General features: G+C 40.2%; 1 protein-coding gene and 1 long non-coding RNA gene across 7 annotated transcripts in view; one reads left to right on the forward strand and one right to left on the reverse strand.

Annotated features, from left to right (window-relative positions):
• CHLSN (cholesin) overlaps nt 1–17972 on the forward strand; it is a 141327-nt gene that overhangs the window by 23996 nt on the left and 99359 nt on the right. For 4 of the 6 annotated variants that reach the window (XM_083474828.1, XM_083474830.1, XM_083474829.1 and 1 more), the window contains exon 3: nt 13886–13933. The exons of the other annotated variants lie outside the window; for them this stretch is intronic. In XM_083474828.1, coding sequence (XP_083330954.1) covers nt 13886–13933 — 48 coding nt within the window. The remainder of the gene's footprint in view (nt 1–13885; nt 13934–17972) is intronic. 6 annotated transcript variants of the gene reach the window in all.
• Nucleotides 3790–16296, reverse strand: LOC310693132. The gene is made up of 2 exons (XR_014518991.1): nt 14850–16296; nt 3790–8435 (listed from the first exon to the last, which is right to left on the reverse strand). It is a non-coding gene; the product is annotated as an uncharacterized lncRNA (long non-coding RNA).

The following is a 17972-nucleotide window of genomic DNA, read 5'->3' on the forward strand; positions in this document are numbered from 1 at the left end:
GCATGATTTTAATACACTGCACAGTTTCCATTGTCTGATCCTGTTGTGAATAAACTTCTGGAGTTCACCTTGAATGCATTTCTCCACTGCCCCAGAAATGCCTGTCCCAGCCTGGTACCCACCATACATTGTGGAATATAGTCCCATTATCCCTGAGCATTATTCATGTTGGCTGGGGGTGATGGGAATTAGGGTCCAGTTTCTGAAGGACACCAGGTTGGGGTAGGCTGCTCTGGAACCATGGTTGTTCAGCAAACCTTTCCCTTGTTCACTTCTCTGCCAGATAAGCCCTGTGTGCCTGCAGTGGAATCTTGGTGCATTGTAGAAGATTCTGAGGAATGTTATGGGGCATGTTCTCTGTGCACCATCTTGGCTTGCTGGGCCTCACTTTTGCCTCTGTTAACATTTCTAACCAGCTGCACATTACACAGAGAATATCAGGGGGGGCTGCATTTCAGAGGAGCTTGACGCAGTTTGAAAATTATTGCTGCAGAACCCAGAAATCACAATTTTGGTCATTATTTCTGGCTGTTGATAGCCTTTATTCTAAACTATGTATGTATGTATGTATGTATGTATGTATGTATGTACATATGTACAATCCGGTTTTTGGACAGAAACCAAACGTGAGATTTAACATTTACTAAATTATTCTGTATTTTGTAACATGTCCCAGTGCATCAGGGACAGCCAATATGGTGCCCTCCATATGTGAGCTCCAACTTCCATTAACCTCAGCCAGCATGGCTAGGGCTCAAGTATCAAGGGAGCTATAATTTCAAACATTGGCTACCCTTGCTCTACATGGCACCTCTTTATTATTCCTTATTCATGCTTGATGCTCAGAGTGACCTTTTCTAAACTCAGTTTTTAAAAACTACCTGTATGCATGCTTTTCAGGTTAAGAATCCAATTGTTATCCAGTGGTATCGTACTCTATATTTTACTGCGCGTCAATTTTATATAGTTGAAGCTAGCAAGACAGACGCTAAGTAATCGTACTGCTGTGGGCATTGGTGGCTCCCCTGTCATACCTCAGAATCTCTGCTGTTGCTGAGATTCCATTTGCTGGCATTTGGTATCGCCACATAGTAAAATGGAGTGAAATTAGGTCAGCGGCAGCAATTTATCAGAGTTCCATTTGTGACTAGGTAACAGTTATCGCTGTTCAATTTGGCATATGTTTCCTCACATTTTCAAAGAATGACCCTTGTTTTCGAATACCCAAGCTTTAGTGCTCATACTTTCTGAGCGTTTAACAGGTGTGCTGGGTCTAGCTACCGATTTCTGTCATAAGTGCATGCAACGGCAAACTTATATTTCCCTCCATGTGATGTGTGAAGCATTGAATGTAACAGATGCTGGAGTGGGGAGAACAGCTCCATGGAGGCAGGGGCAGTCAGTGGTAAACCTCACATCACAGAGCAGTTTAGTTCTAGCTTGTATTGCACATATCACTGGTCTAAATGCTCATTTTATTTTCTCGGTGTTTGCATTTATTGGGTTCTTTGAGCTATTCCTTTCACACGGTGAGTAAGATAAATGGCTATTAGTCATGATGTCTATATGGAACCTGTTCAGAGGTAGTATACTGCTAAATACTAGTTGCTGGAGTGTGCAAGAGTTATTTCGTTATTGTATTCATAAGTCGTTTTATTCCAAGACACCCAAGAAAAGACTTACAATTTCAAAATACTAAAACAAATAATAAAATATGTAAAGTTGGCCTTGTGAGTTGAGGGGTCAGTCTGACTGGAGCAAGTCCTGATGCTTCCTTTGTCTGTTTGTTTGCCTGTCTGCCTCACTCTCTTCTGCCTTCCCACAGGGTGGATGGCGTCTTTTGGATCCATAGGGGAAGGGTTTAATTTACTGGAGCAGGCCCTGATGTTGACCATGCCTTCCTTCCTTGCTGGCTTCTTTAAGCACTTTTGATACCCAGGTCTCTGATCCCCAGTCCCCTTCCCATACCTTTTCCAGTCCCATGAGATTCCTTGGATTCTCTGTAGTTTGCCCTTCTTCCTCCCCCCCCCCCACCCCCAAATCAGGATGCATCTTTCCTTTGGTGGATTCATTGAGATCAGATAATGCTTAGACTCCCCCCCCCCCATACTACTTGCTTAAGTGTGGGTAGATGTTAAAGAATCCCCTCTAATCCCAAAAGGCAAAACATGAAAACTGTTCGAAGAGGCTTGGAAATGTCTCCAGCTTAATAGAAGCTAAGGATCAGGCACTTGTTAACTTCACAATGAATTATTAGTTTACAGTGTAATGGTATACATGTCCACTCAGAAGTAAGTCTCTTTGTGTTTAATGGGGCTTATTCCTAGATAACTAGGTACAGGATGGTAGCATAGGCTTCAGTTTAGAGTTGGCAATTGGCTAAAATGGGGTTCTTGTGCCTTTAACAGTTGTATGACAGGCAGACATTCAACAGGTTAAGCCTTTTATAGAATGGAAGCACAATTACAGAAAAAACTTCACCATGACTGTGCTCCCTCTAGTTTTGTGTATACTGTGGCCCCATGGCAGCCATGTTGTGACTGGTGCCCACAGCACTCTCTCAAAATTTGAAATCTGCCCATGTATCCAAAATAGTTGGTGACTCCTGTTTTATGCTGACAAAGGCACTTGCGGAGGGCGCAAAGCAGGACCATGGCCTAGGTATGTTCAAACATCCCAACAAAGAGGCTTGACAGGGCTTTTGGTCCCTGGGCCTGAGGTTCCCACCCCTGTCCTAGAGGCAGCTAGTTGGTTGCTCTGGGAAGTAAGATGCTGGAGTAGATGGTATTTTATATTTGATCCACTAGAGCAGCCATAGGCAAACTCTTGCCCTGCAGATATTTGGGACTACAATTCCCATCATCCCTGACCACTGGTCCTGTTAGCTAGGGATGATGGGAATTGTAGTCCCGAACATCTGGAGGGCCGAGTTTGCCTATGCCTGTTTTATACCCCGCCCATCAAGCTGGGTTTGCCTGTGCCTGCACCAGAACTCTTATGCTTCTATGGGCAGTACTAATCAAACGATTAAATACTATTGTTGGATTAATCAAATGCATTCCAGTAGATTAAAATTTCATTTGCATATGAATAAGAATAATTACTTGAAATAAAAAGCATGCTTTCTTTGTTTTAGACATTGGGAATGCATCCCTCAGGTCACAGCACCTTAGCCTATTCCCTCCTGTATGAGGTGGAAGGAGAAATGCTACTTCCGATGGAACTTGCAGTCTCTGTGGTGTTATATAAAAGATAATTTTAGAAATCTATTTCCTGATTAAATTTTTAAATGAATTAATCTGAATGAATTGACTAAACATTGCAGCCCTAGCTTTCATCTCTTATGTAGAACACAACAATGTACTTGATTCTGCCACAAGAATCAGTCATAGTTCCTCTTCAAGCCTACTGAAATTTAAACCATAGCTTTCCATTTATATTTTTAAAATGCAGAGACTACAGAAAAATGGGATATTAAAAGCACATCAGATCTCCGGGTAAAGAGCTAATGCAGGCTTAGAATACTTTCAGTATACTCAGTCTAATAATTCTCACTCATCTTTGTTCGGATATGGGTGATGTTCTTTTCCATTTGGCTTATGGTTTACTATAATAACATTTCCTTAATTGCTGCAGGGGAAAAAACACTACTGTATCTGAATAGAAGTAGACAGCTTTTCCCCATGACTGGAACAAACATCCATACACTAAAATGCTTCTAATATCCTACTTGTGCTTGTTATAAAAATGAATTATGTAATAATTGGAAGATCATTTAGACTGCTGAAATATTTTTAGAAACCTTTATTAACCATATGCATTGAGAAAACTTGAATTTGGTTCACATTTTGATAGATGAAAAACAGTTGTTGATTCTTGTTGATCATATCATCATAAACTTAATCTATATATACATAAAAAGTAGCTTCTAGCATTCTGTCACACTCTAGTGGGATCAAGAAATGGAACACAGGGCAGGGCTATGCAGATGAAGGATTGGAAAAAGTTTTTTTAATCAATGGCTGGGATCACTAGGGGTGGGGATCATGCTTAATACCTCCCATAATAACAACCCTGAGTACATCCTTCATTGTTTCCCAATTCAGGTAAAGTGTTACACTTGGAGGTCCTGTTGTAGTCAGGGCAGACCTTAGCCTCAGCCCCCTAATATTAGTTGGTCTAATATTCACTGGCATAGATGTTGAAAGGCTCTGATGTGTCTTCACTACAAAATCCCTTCTAACATTTTCCCAACAACTATTGCAATGTATAAGCACACAATGTTACAATATTTTCTTGCGAGCTATCTCAGACAGAGAATCGCCTGAGTTCTTTCCTGGCACATATGTTTACTACATCCCAAAGTCCAGCCTGTGGCAGTAGTTGATGCGTGATTTTGTTGTAGGAAGTTGGTGAAACAAAGATACCCTTTGTCATGACCAAAATACAGTCCAGAGCAATATTTTGCCTTGGACATACATTTCTCTTTTCATTTTCAGAAGTATTTAGAATAAGCCAGGCTTCTTGATTAGAAATCAAACTATCATTATTAATAATGATTATTATGTTGTACATGATGCCATAACCATAGACGACACTTTACAGAGTAGCATATGGGAGAGAAAGATTCCTGCCCTAGGACACATAATTCCTGACCATCAGCCAGGGTGGTTGGGCTTTATGGGAGCTGGAATTCACAGCATTGATGGGCAGCATGTTGCCTACCCCTGCTTCAAGGTAAGCCTTGAACCAGCAGATAACGCTCTCTATGCATGAAAAGAAAAAGGCTCCAACACCCTGTTAGATCTTTCATGCCTTGCCTTACATTCATCTCATTTACTGTTAAGAAACTCCTAGACTGTTATTTATTACCCATCTTAATGAAAGAACTACTGTCCTCCTTGCATTTTTCTCTTGCTATGTCTTTTGACATGAATTCATTTTTCTCCAAAACATTTAAAGAGGCATGATTCACCATGATCACATGGACACATTTCATCTTACTATACCACATTATCCCCAATAGCACCATTCTCATGTTAAATCTTTCATGTTGTTGGTCATTGTTACATCAATTAGATATTTTGGCAAAGGCCTGCCCAGATGTATTTAACACTGCCTGCACCCGAAATAATTAATTTACCTCAAGCCCAGAACAGCTGTCCTGGTTTGTAGAACCTGTATTCATGTCCCGTCCCACCCTGAAATATGGCTTTGCCATTTCTACTGCACAGCAGTTAGGCTGTCTTGAATATACTGCACACTTCCAGCAAATACAATGCCCTTTTGCAACCCCTTGTTTTTTAAGGGAACTTACAGAATGATATAATTGTATAATTGGAATGGGCCCAATTCTAGTCCAACCCCCTGCAATGCAGGAATCTTAACTAAAGTGACTGTGACATAAGGCCATCCAACCTCCAATGAAGGCGTGTCTGCCACCTTCTGAGGAAGTCTATTACCATCAGAAAGTTTTTCCTAATGTTAAGTCGGAATCTCCTGTCTTGTAACTTGAATCCATTGGTTTGGGTCCCACCCTTGAAGCAGGAGATAACAAGCTCCATGTGGCAACCCTTTAGATATTTGAAGATCATATCTCCTCTCAGTCTCCTCTTTTCTGGGCTAATCATACCCAGCCCCTTCAACCTTTCCTCATAAGGCCCTTGATCATCCAGTCGCTTGATCATCTTTCCAGTCCCTTGATCATCTTGGTTGCCCTCCTCTGCGCACATTCTAGCCTGTCAAAATCCTCCTTGTGGTGCTAAGAATTGGACGCAGTATTCCAGTTGTGGTCTGACTAAGGTAGAATATAGTGATTTTCTCTTGATCTGGACACTGTACTTGTGTTGATGCAGCCTAGAATAGCATTAGCTTTTTTGCTGCTGCATCACACTGTTGTCTCACATTAATTTTGTGGTCCAACAAGACTCCTAGATCTTTTTCACATTTACTACTGACAAGTCAGGCATACCCCATCTTATATTCTTGCAGCTGATTATTCCTGCCTAAGTGTAGAACCTTACATTTGTCCCTACTGAAATTAATTTTGTTAGCTTGGGCCCAGTTCTCCAATTAAGGTTATTTTTAATTCTGATTCTGTCTTCTGTGGCATTAGCTACCCCTCCCAGTTTGGTGTCATCTGCAAATTTGATGAGCATCCCCTCACTTCCTTTATCCAAGTCATTTATAAAGACGTTGAACAACAGATCCAAGACAGAACTCTCCCATGTGGCACCCCACTTGTCCCTTTGTTCCAGGATGATGAGGAACCATTAGTGAGCACTCTTTGGGTTTTGTCGGTCAACCAGCTACAAATCCACCTAACAGTAACCTCATCTAACCAACATTTTACCAGCTTCTCTGCAAGAATATCACAGGGGACTTGTGTCAAAAGCCTTATTGAAATCAAGATACACCACATCCACAGCATTAACCAATCCACCAAGCTTGTAACTTTATCAAAAAAAGAAATGAGTCTGGCATGACTTGTTTTTGAGACACCCATACTCAGTCTTCGCAATCACAGCATCCTTTTCTAAGTACTCACAGACTGACCATTTAATTCTACGTTCTAGGGTCTTTCCTGGTATAGAAAAGCTGACGGATCGGTAGTTACCTCAATCTTCTCCCCGCCCCCCTTTTGAAGATGGGTACAACTTCTAATCTCAGAGCCTCAATGTCTGTAATTCAGTATAACTAGTTTGTCCGTTGCTCCGTGCAGTTCTGTTCCATTCTGTACACTGAAAAGCCTTTTAGAAGCACCCACATTCAAGCAGGCTGGATTCTGAAAGCTGGACTTCTTAGGCTAGACAATTCCATGGGTGGTGTTTGTTGGTCCAAGATGGGTGAACAGAGAAAATGGGCCCCCTTTCAAGTGACTTGTATCCCTTATGAATGTATGTTGGGAGGGGGATAAAAATGTACGGACTGAAGGATTATGTTGTATGATAACTTAGTTAATTTTGTTGATATAAGAGTCACTTGTAGAATAATACATTAACTTCTAGGTGATGCACTTCTTTATCAAGATCTCCCTTCACTCTCCCATTCAGTCTTCCATATTCATTACCCCTTTGTTGATCCTGGAAAAGTTTCTTTTTATAAAAGCTCTTGACCATGTTGCCTGTCCTGTTGTTCACTCTGCTGTCCATACATCAGCACACAACAACGACGTGCAATAGCAGCACAGGAGGAACATTAAGTAACTATGATTGTAGCTTTCAGCCCCAGCTGGAGAATATTTGTTCCTCAGGTTGTAAGAATAAATAAGCTTGCAAATCTTTTATTCCTTCAGGTTCTGTATGTTGGCAGATTTGTAGCTTTTTTCTTCAATGCTAATATTTTGGAAGGCAAAGGTCAGTGTGATCCATTTTCAGAGGGCCCAGATGAGACTTCAGCACGAGTCTCTGGTATTTCAAGAGGACTGTTACTAGCATGTGTCCTCCTGCAAACTTTTGTGAGATTAGTTATAACATTCAATAAGCCGATTCTGCATGGTTTATGAAGGCAAAGTATGATAACTAAACTAACACAGCTTTCGCTGAACAGCAGGATCTCTGCAATATTCATTGTCAGCTCATTTTGGGGTGTCCCTATTATCCTCTGTATCTTCAGGCTGGTCCTAGAGAGAATCATACTGTTGTAAAATAGACGACACACAAACATTGTTATTGTAATAACCAAAACAGTCAAATAAGGGTGAATATTGTATCTTGAGGGATGGATTTCTGGCTGAACTTTTTTAACAAACATTAGAATAAAGCAGAGAAGCTTGGCCAAAGATGGAATGCAGAAGCCAAAGGTAAATTTAATAATCTCGTATTCAGGCCATGCAAATAAAGGATCTAATTGGCAGTCTGTTTCTTCATGGTAATTCTCCATGCCCAGCAGTGCCACCACTATTAGTGTAGCACAAAAGGCACATATCAGTGCAAATGCAACAGATACCATAGGGTTTTGATGTGCCTTACTAATTAAAGCATTTTGGGGTGGGTGCCTATAAAGAAAAAAGCTAAGCACCATGAGGACAAGAAGGTACTGAGAGCTGAAGTAATTCAAATTGAAAAAAAACGACAGCGTTCCACACTCAAAATAGGATACTTTGAGGTAGGCAGGCCTTGTGATGATGGTGAGCGATAAAAGAATCATTAACATGTTGCTGATGGTGTGAGCAAAAAGCATTATATCTAATTTCTCATTGGTGCGCTGCATATGGTTCTTGATGAGGATGCCTAAAATAACAATCCCAGCTAGTAGACCAGTTGGTACAAAGAGCGTAATATAGCAGTGCATAAATCTTGATATTACATGTTGTGAGAATATGATGTCTTCAAAACTTGTGAATGAATCTCGGCTCTGGCTTGGGTACTTCATCCAGGTCATATTATGAGAGACCATTCTTGTGAAGAACTTTGGTTGCTTGGTGTTTCTGCAAACTGGAAAACAAACAATCAAAGGACTTTAAATGTATAGTCAAAGCAGAAGAAAAGTGAGAAAGTACCACCGCATATCTTTGGATTTTTTAAATGTCAAAATGTGCTTACAGTGCACCCCAGCTGCAAACCATAGAGCCATGTGCTTTGTCAGAAAGAAATGTAGAGTTGCTGTTGAGCCTGAGTACAATGTTACTTACTTAAGAGTAACTAGGGCAACCTAGCCAGATGGGTGGGGTATAAATAATGATATTAGTAGTAGTAGTAGAATTGGGAGGTGGTCTTGAGACAGCTTCACAAACAATAGAAAATGATGTTTATAGCCTCTATGGGGGAGGGCTTAGTTATTATAATAACTAGAGACACAACCATAGCCCCAGTAAAAGGACAGGGCGCTCTATTGTCATCTGGTCACTACACTGGTATATCTTTGAATTCCACTATCACAAGTAGATTCAGTAGCAGTTCTACCCTCTTAGTGCACATTGTGGCTGTTGGGTTACTATGTTCACAGTGATTGTTTCAGAATAGTTGTGAAGACTACAAGACTGCAGCAATAGTTTTTCAGCAGTAATATTATGACCTTTTAATTCTCCCAGTCTCATGATGGAACTATTGGAGATTGGGGAAAATAATTGTTTTTAAAAAACTTCTTTTTAACACCTTTATCTGATTATACTCTTTTTCTAGCTTAGAACTGTGTGTATGTGTTTATAGCAGTTATAAATTCCTAAAGATAGGGTTTTTTAAGGTGAAGCTGACAGGGAATTAACTGTAATAGCTCAATCATGTGATGCCATCATGATTCTGTTACCATGAAAAGACATCACTTTCTCTTTTAAACAAATAATAGACTGTGTAAAAAGATACAATAGTTGTTTGCTCTGCAGAAAATGACTGCCATAAATATGGAATGTGTAATTTTATAGGCTACCTAAAAACACGATTTGTACGTTATCAAAAAGGTGATTTCCATATACTTTGTTGAAAGAAATCTGTTGCTAATATTATTCGGAGGTTTTTTAAAAAAGGATTGTGCTGCAATAGGATAAACATTTCATATTTTAAATTATGTAGAAACCTATATGGAGCTTTTGGAGTGTAATTATTAGTGCATTTTAAAATATAGCTTCTATTTCCCAAGCTTTGTGCTCGTATTAAAAGATGTTTTAGAATATCTGCAATTAAAAAATATAGCATGCTATGTTTACTATTTCATCTTCTGTTTCCTTTGTAACATAAGCATTTCAGTTTTCACATTAATCCCCAGATTTAATACTGTGGTTTCTTCAAATCATTCAGTAATATGCAAAGCTGATCCATTCAGGCAGAGTGTATATGTACAGTGAATTGCAGGGACACTGCAATGCCTTGGGTCTCTTATCAGAAGTTTCCATAGAGCCTCATCTAATAATGGAATAATGTTTCTCCCTAAGACTTTCTTCCATAGCTTATATGTTGTTAGTGCAGTTCTGTCAATGTTAGAATGCTGTGCTTTAAGCTACAGTGTAAGTTTAAGGCTTTAGTTGTATGCCACATTTAAGAAGACTAAGAAGAGCCCTGCTACATTAGACCAAATACAGTGGTACCTTGGGTTAAGAACTTACCGTAATTTGTTCCAGAGGTCCGTTCTTAACCTAAAACTGTTCTTAACCTGAGGTACCACTTTAGCTAATGGGGCTCTAGCTGCCGCCGCACAATTTCTGTTCTCATCCTGAAGCAAAGTTCTTAACCCGAGGTACTATTTCTGGGTTAGCGGAGTCTGTAACCTGAAGCGTATGTAACCTGAAGTGTATGTAACCCGTGGTACCACTGTATTCATCTAGTTTTCCATCTTGCATCTTATGTCCCTTAGAGGCTTAGAAACAGGACATGAAAACAATAGTCCTTCCCCAAATCATGCCTCCAAACATGGATGTCAGCTTGGAACTAACGTCTTTTGAACTCAGTTGGACTTTCTTCTCAATAAACATGCACAGAATTATTCTGTGAGTATGTTAGACAGAGCTGAAATATTAGCTTATTCACACACACACACACACACACACCCTGACATCCAGCTAAAAATGGCACCCATGTTGACTTTCAAACAGTTGAGATCTACTATAAAAATACAGTATCAATAACAAATATTTCCAGTTGTTGGGATACGGGTATGTACGTGCAGAGTGGTGTAATAACATGGGCTTTTAATTTATTTATTAGACTTCTATCCTGCCATTCCTTCCTCTCCCCTTGTTCTCACAATAGCCTTCTGCTGTACATTAGGCTAAGGAATTGTGATTTAGGTCCCTCAGTAAGGGCCATGCTAGACCTGAAGTAAGTAGGTCTTGTGTTGCTTTCCTTTCACTGTGAACAGCAAGATTGATTGATGATCTGATTCAAATAAAGACCCTGGTAGGGGTGAATACCCCCTCCCCATAGTCCTGATTCAGCCCCCACCCCACCACTGGCTGTTAGTTAAGGGGGGGGGGAGGAAGAAGCCCTGCAATAAGAGCAAAGCTACCACAGAAAAATCTATATATGTCTCCTGCCTTTCACCCAAAGAACTTGAAGCAGAATATTTGTTTTCCATTTCCTTCCTACAAATACCTTGTGAGGTAGAATTAGGCTGAGACAGTGACTGCCTTGGTTTTATAGCCAAGAAGGAATTTTGATCCCCAGTTTCCCCAATGCAAGGTTTTCAAGATTGAGAGAGCCATGGGATATAATGGTTAAAGTACTAGCCTTTGATGCTTGGGCTTTGACCAAGAAGACACAGGATCGAACGCCTGCTGTGCCACAAATCTCTCTTCATGAACTGAAGGACAGATTTTTGTCATGTAATTTGGTCCTGAACAGTTATGATCCCTAGCTAGCAGGACCAGTGGTCAGGGATGATGGGAACTGTAGTCTCAAAACATCTGGAGGGCCGAGTTTGAGGAAGCCTGTTCTAGAGCATCACAGGCAGCATGGTTGCAGCATTGGCTGAATTATGCTAGATGAAATCAACAAAACCCTTTGCTGTACTGAGGCTTCAGCAATAAGTTTTGAGGGCAGCTTTTTCAGTTAGGTATCTTTGCAGCAAGAACCCAGAGCTTACAGTAGAAAGGTGGAGTTGGCTAAAATGAGGTAGCTTTGAAACTGGGATTTGGAGCACCTAGAGCATCAGATGCAAGAAAGGGAAGGTGAGCTGCACACAAAGGACATTAGACTAAATTGTTAAGTGGGAGGGAGGGATTTATCTGCTCCACTGGCAATAGCTAGCTAGCACTCAGCATGGATTAAAAAAAAAATGTAAAAGGGGTTAGTTCCTTTCCATTTTGCTACCAGAATGAACTCTGTTTCATTAATGTAAGTTGAAATGAAACTCACTTGTGGGTTAGAAGAAGAAGAAACAGATTGTTTGCTAACAGAAGAAAAGCATTTAGTGAGAGCAGCACATCCGCAAAAGCCTGAGCCACTAGGTTATTACAATAATTATACCATTTATAAGACACTGAAAGAGTGTTCAAAGCACATGACATATTATCTCAGTGACTCTTAAAAAGCAACTTTATGATTTAGGCCAGTATTAGTATCTGCAAGTGTTTGTGTTGAGCTTAGTATTAGTACTGTCAATGTCAACCTTTCTGCTTCCTGACTCACAAGCAAGCTGTCAGACAAAGTGGCATTTAATAAGCATATTTATTAGTGTTAATAAGAGTTGTGATTTTTTTTTAGGAAGACCTCAATTAATTTTTTTACAAACCCCAGAGTTTTCCAGTTGACTTGCCTATGAAGATCCAGGACAAAGCGCCGCCTTTCAGAAATCCCCCCCAGACATCAATTCCGCCTTTGAAATCCCAGTAATGTCCTGGAAAATGCAGACGTGGGGTAGCCCTGCTTGTGATAGAATGGATCTAAGTTCTGATAGAATAACATAAGAGTAGTCTACAGCTTGAGTGTTGAAGAAATGCTTTCCATTTGTGAACTGACAGAGTACGTTCAACTAGAAAAATAGAATTGTAGAGTTGGAAGAGATCCTGAGGGTCATCTAGTCCAACTCTGCAATGCAGGAATCTCAGCTAATCTTGAATGCATCTTTTGGATTTGAATTCTAAGGAACTCTTAGATTCCATGCATTTTGTGTTGCCTGAAACACAACAGGCAACAAATGCATCAAATGTACATCGCCACATAGTACATTCTTAGTAAAAACCTTATAATGGCATTGAGAATTCCATTTTGTAAAATAAAATGAAAAACATTTATAACTGGAAAGGGTACCTTTTCTGTTAGTGAAGAAAAAAATACATGGAGGTATATAGATTGTGAGGTTCTTTAATTTCCATTACTCTGGGAAAATAATTTTTACCACCACCTTTCTCTGATTACCTAGCATAACAGCAAATTTACTGCAGCAATTCTAGCAAGCTGCGTGGCTTGTGCATCCCTTCACGTTGTTTAGTGGCTTCTGCAGAATGAAGTGTCTTAGAATATCATCATTTCATGACAACAGCTGAAATTACAGTCAGAACGCATTAGGTTTAAAGCCATGGATTTCATACTTTTTGCTTTAACGCAGTCCTTCTCATATTACCTTTTCTGCTGAGGATATTCTGCATATCTTCCATTAATGGGTGTTGCAGAGCATTCTGGGAAGTATTCTGAGGTGCACAGTCAGTTTATCCAGGGCACTAACCTAGACATTGGGCCTCATAGTTACCACACGTGAAGGGAATGTCTGTCCTATAACAAACCCAACATTCTTCTTTGGATGCTTGTTGCATGCAAGGGAAAGCATGTTGTAGTAGGCAAGCTTTTACGGGAGTCCCCCATGATACAGATTTTTTTCAGTGCAGAACCTCTCTTTTGCTTCCAAGGAACCCCCAGGGTTTATTTGGAACATAATTTGAACAAGGAAATAGCATTATTCCTAGCGCGCGCGCACACACACACACACACACACACACACAAATTGTCCTGGCTTTTGGAATATAACTAGAATGGAGCCTAACAGTTAAAGGTTTATTGTTCACTATGTTATGTTTTAATAGTTGGATTTTGTTGATGTTTTAGTTATTGTTGTACTGTATTTCTATTTTAATGGTGGTTGTTAGCTGCCCTGGGCAGGATATAAGACAAATGAATAAACACAATATTTTATTTTATTTTAAAAGTATTTTTTAAAAGTAATGAATGCAGTTCTTTTTTAGGATATGCATTTGGTTTCTTTTTTGAAAAAAATAGTAATCTGTATACTGTTCACTTCTGTTTCTCAACTTCTTTCTGATTTTTTCTTTCACCGATGATTCTTCCCCTTATTTGTTTCTGACTTTTTCTGACTCCTCCATTTTAAAGAAAGCCCTTCTCAGGCATTGTGCTGCTAGTATGTTAGGCTTTATTTGTTTTGGCAGTGAATACAAAAATGTTCTGGAATCCTGTTCTCAGGCTCAGACACACAGCTAATAAATTATCCTTGCCTCCAATAGATGGAGCCGAACCATTCCCCACAACACGCAGGAGAGAACTACAGGAGGGCAAGTACTGCGAGGGAAATCTCTTGAGAAAGGCAGAACTTGAAATTATTTCCCCCTTGCATGCGTTTGCTTAAAACACTCAAGTCTGGGCATTTCAGTTTAATGAATTAAACTGACGACTTATTTGAAAGCTTCCAAGCTGCATTACTATGTTTAGGAATCGTTGTTTTAGAAACCAGATCTATTTTTGTATAGATGCTTAGCATATGACAGCCCTTCCCTGGTTTTTTTTCCCTACAGGAGAAAGAAGATGCTTTTTATACAAGCAAGCCTTGTGCATAACTGGAGTGTTATTGCTATTTTAGCTGTTTAGTGTAAATGTGTTTATAATTCTTTGCAAAAGATGGACTAGGGATTCTGACATAAGTTAAATTCAGAGACAGGATTTGTAGAGGCAGAGAAATAAAAAATGGAGTTACTTATACAGTTGATTACAGTAAGAATTTAACTGAAGGAATACAGTTTCTACAGAAACAAACAAATTGAAAAGAGATTTTTTCCCTTCTACACAGAGGAAGAATGCCAACAGTCTTGTGTTTAAAATCTGTTATGTGTGCAACTCTTGCTTTAGTCTTATTCTAAAACAGTAGAAGGCAACATTCCGGCTCAGTAGAAAGTTTTGATTCCTCCTCCCCACTTCCTTTTGTTTAAATAGTTGAAGCATCTGGCTTCTTGCACATTTAAGAATTCTGTGACACTTTAATTATTTATAAAAGGATTCTAGCAGAACAGAAAAATCCTGGTCTCTTTTGTTTTCATAACATTTTTTTTAGATGTGGTACTTTGCTGCATTTTGTGCAGCTTTAAGCATATTACTGAAGCAAAGAGGTTGAAAGTACAGAGCTCTTTTCACACTGCTTTTGGTTCTTAGTGATGATGAAAACATTACACATTTAAAACAAAGTAGGTTACTTACCCGTGAAACAAAATGCAGATGCAACAGGCTGATGCTGTCTTTATGATCAGATTGATGAGGAAAATAAGTTTTAATGCATACTTGGCTTCCTGTGTGTGGTGACGTGTTCAGTTCGAAAACTCAGACAACAAAAAACCACAGTTCTTCTGTAGGAAACAGGAACTTGGTTTCATGTAATTCAAACCATACACGTTGCAATTTTAGCCCACGTATGGCTCCATCATGTGACTTTAAAGTTTGAGTTGACCTACACAGAGTGATGTTTGGGTACTCCAGAACAGAAAAGTAGTGTTTAGTCATATATTTCTGAGTCTTTGAGGCCATCCAGTGGTTTCTCAGTTATTTTAAATCATGAAGCCATTCTACCCCTATTCACTAATACTGGAAGTATGTTTTCACATGTCCAGATGTTTAGCATTTTCAAAATGCTGCACAAGTAAATATCAAATAAAAATATTTTATACAAGTAGGACCTGCACCAAAATATTATCTTATGGAGTGCTTCCTGTCCAGGATTCCAGCCAGTCCATTCCATTCACCCCTCCTCTCCCCTGATCTCCCTCCCACTAACAGTCAGTCAGCTTTCCATGCCCGCTGAACGTGCTCAGTGATTTGGCTCTTGTGAAAGTTCATTTCCCATTTTTTGAAATATATTTTTATGCTCCTTGCAACCTCCGAGTTCTCTGGCCTGCTGATAGTTCCCTCTTACGCATAAGCAGTGTTGATTAGGCTGCATACGGACTAGAAGAAGTGAGATTGCTAGAAGTATAAATGGTAATGATTAAAACACTCACACCCTTACCTTCCCCCCCCTTCCAGAAGCTGATGCTGAATACTTCGCCTAGAATCAAAAGTTTGGAAATAAAGATTCCTACCTTCTTGCTGGGTTTGGAGGCATAATTGTGGTGTGTCCATGAAATAGCTTGTCCAAAATACCCTATGCATTAAGAGGTTATATTTAAGACATGGTTTCCCAAACTTGGGTCTCCCAAGCTATTTTTGGACTACAACTGGAAACCCAAGTTTGAGAAACCTTGGTTGAAGAGATAGTCAATTTAATCTGCTCACTACTAACCCGTAGTGTGCAAGATGGCTGAATACAATTGTAATTATTGATAATTCTAAACATTTTAATTTACACAGTGCTGTAATTTTCATGCACATTTCCCTCTGACAGTTACTGTTGCTATTCGAAATTGAATGAGGAAGAAAAAGTGGGCATTCTTTTCAAATGTGGTTTCTCTTGAACATGTATTTTTATAGTCTCAATTTGATTCAGTTGAGCAATCATAGGATACGGTCATATGAGCTCAATAAGAAAGTAAACTTTATTCGGATAGCACACAAGGGGCTGTTTTAGTGTGAGTTTTTTGTGTTTTTTTAGTGGTTGGTCAACTGATTTAGGGCTAACTTTCTGCAGTTCTAGGAGGTTGCAGTCTTTATTAAAGCGAGCATTCAGCAAATTTAAGAGTTTAAATCATTTGCGACTTGGGTGCATAATCATTATGATAAGCCTGTAGCAAACAGACAAGTGTTTGAAATATAAAGACTTCCTAGTTAAGAAGGAGCTTATGCATCAGCTGACAGCCCTTACACCCCTTCTGACAATGAGGTGGCTGAAAACAAAAATCACACTCTCAAAGAAACAGGCACACAGTTGTCTGATGCATTATTGGAGAAAGCCTTAACAATGGTTAATTACACTCAGAACTAGCTGTTCACAATTGCAACTCAAACAACACCATTTGGGCTTTTCATGGTATGAAACCTAAGCATGGGTGTAGCCAGGAATTTTGTTAGGGGGGACAGGACTTTTGTTAGGGGAGCAGAACCAATGTGATTTGTCAGTGACTATTTCTATTGTTTTACTTGATATGGGGTGGGCAGCTGCCCGCCTGGCGCCCCCCCCAGGCTACACCCATGAACCTAGCCTGGGTCATTTGAGAGTGTTTGGTTGCACAGCATGGGTGCACATCCTGAAATGCACACCAAGATGAGTCCCAGGGGGAAACAGGGTGTATTCCTCAGTTATGACAACAAATAATAATAAATAATTATAATAATAATAACCATCCTGCCCATCTGGCTGGGTTTCCCCGGCCACTCTGGGCAGCTCCCAACAGAAGAAGAAGAAGAAGAAGAAGAAGAAGAAGAAGAAGAAGAAGTGGTGATAAAGCATCAAACATTAAAAACTTCCCTAAACATGGCTGCCTTTAGATCAAATCAAATCAAAAGTTTACTGGGTCTGGTTGCCTAAGCAAATAAAGATGCTTGTCAATAAGAGTGTCAGCTTTCAGGAGCAGAAACGTGAAAATTGTAGAATAATTTTCAAGGTTTTTCTCCTTGTGAGCAGCGGTGTAGCTAACCACCCGTGTGCCCGGTGCAGTGCGTGCGTCCTGCAGCTGGGGGCGGGGCGAGCTGCGTGGAGCCTCTGGCCACCTCCCCCTCAGCTGTAGGGCAGCTGAGGGAGAGGCGGTAGGCAGGTGCAAGCCCCACGCTGCCCTTTCAGGCAGCATGGAGCCTGCAGGCGCCCAAGCCATCACGTCACTCCCAGGAAAGACGCGTGGCTCGGGCACACTGCAGGCCCCGCGGTGTGCTGCCCATTGCCAGCCATGTTTTGTTATGTTTCTTGACTGAACTAAAAAGTTTAGTGAGTCCATTCCATGAACTGCATCCAAGAGTATTAAAAGAACTGCCAGATGTGATCTCAGAACCACTGGCAGTCATCTTTGAGAATTCCTGGAGAACAGACGAAGTCCCGGCAGACTGGAGGAGGGCAAATGTTGTCCCTATTTTCAAAAAGGGGAAAAGAGAGGACCCAAATAATTACCGCCCAGTCAGTCTGACATCAATACCAGGGAAGATTCTGGAGCAGATCATTAAGCAAACAGTCTGTGAGCACCTAGAAAGGAATGCTGTGATCCCCAATAGTCAGCATGGATTTCTGAAAAATAAGTCATGTCAGACTAACCTGATCTCGTTTTTTGACAGAATTACAAGCCTGGTAGATGAAGGGAACGCAGTGGATATAGCCTACCTTGATTTCAGCAAGGCATTTGACAAGGTGCCCCATGATATTCTTGTAAAGAAGCTGGTAAAATGCGGTCTTGACTATGCTACCAC

This window comes from Podarcis liolepis (assembly GCF_965112155.1).
Source record: "Podarcis liolepis genome assembly, chromosome: 14".
NCBI classification, from domain to species: domain Eukaryota; kingdom Metazoa; phylum Chordata; class Lepidosauria; order Squamata; family Lacertidae; genus Podarcis; species Podarcis liolepis.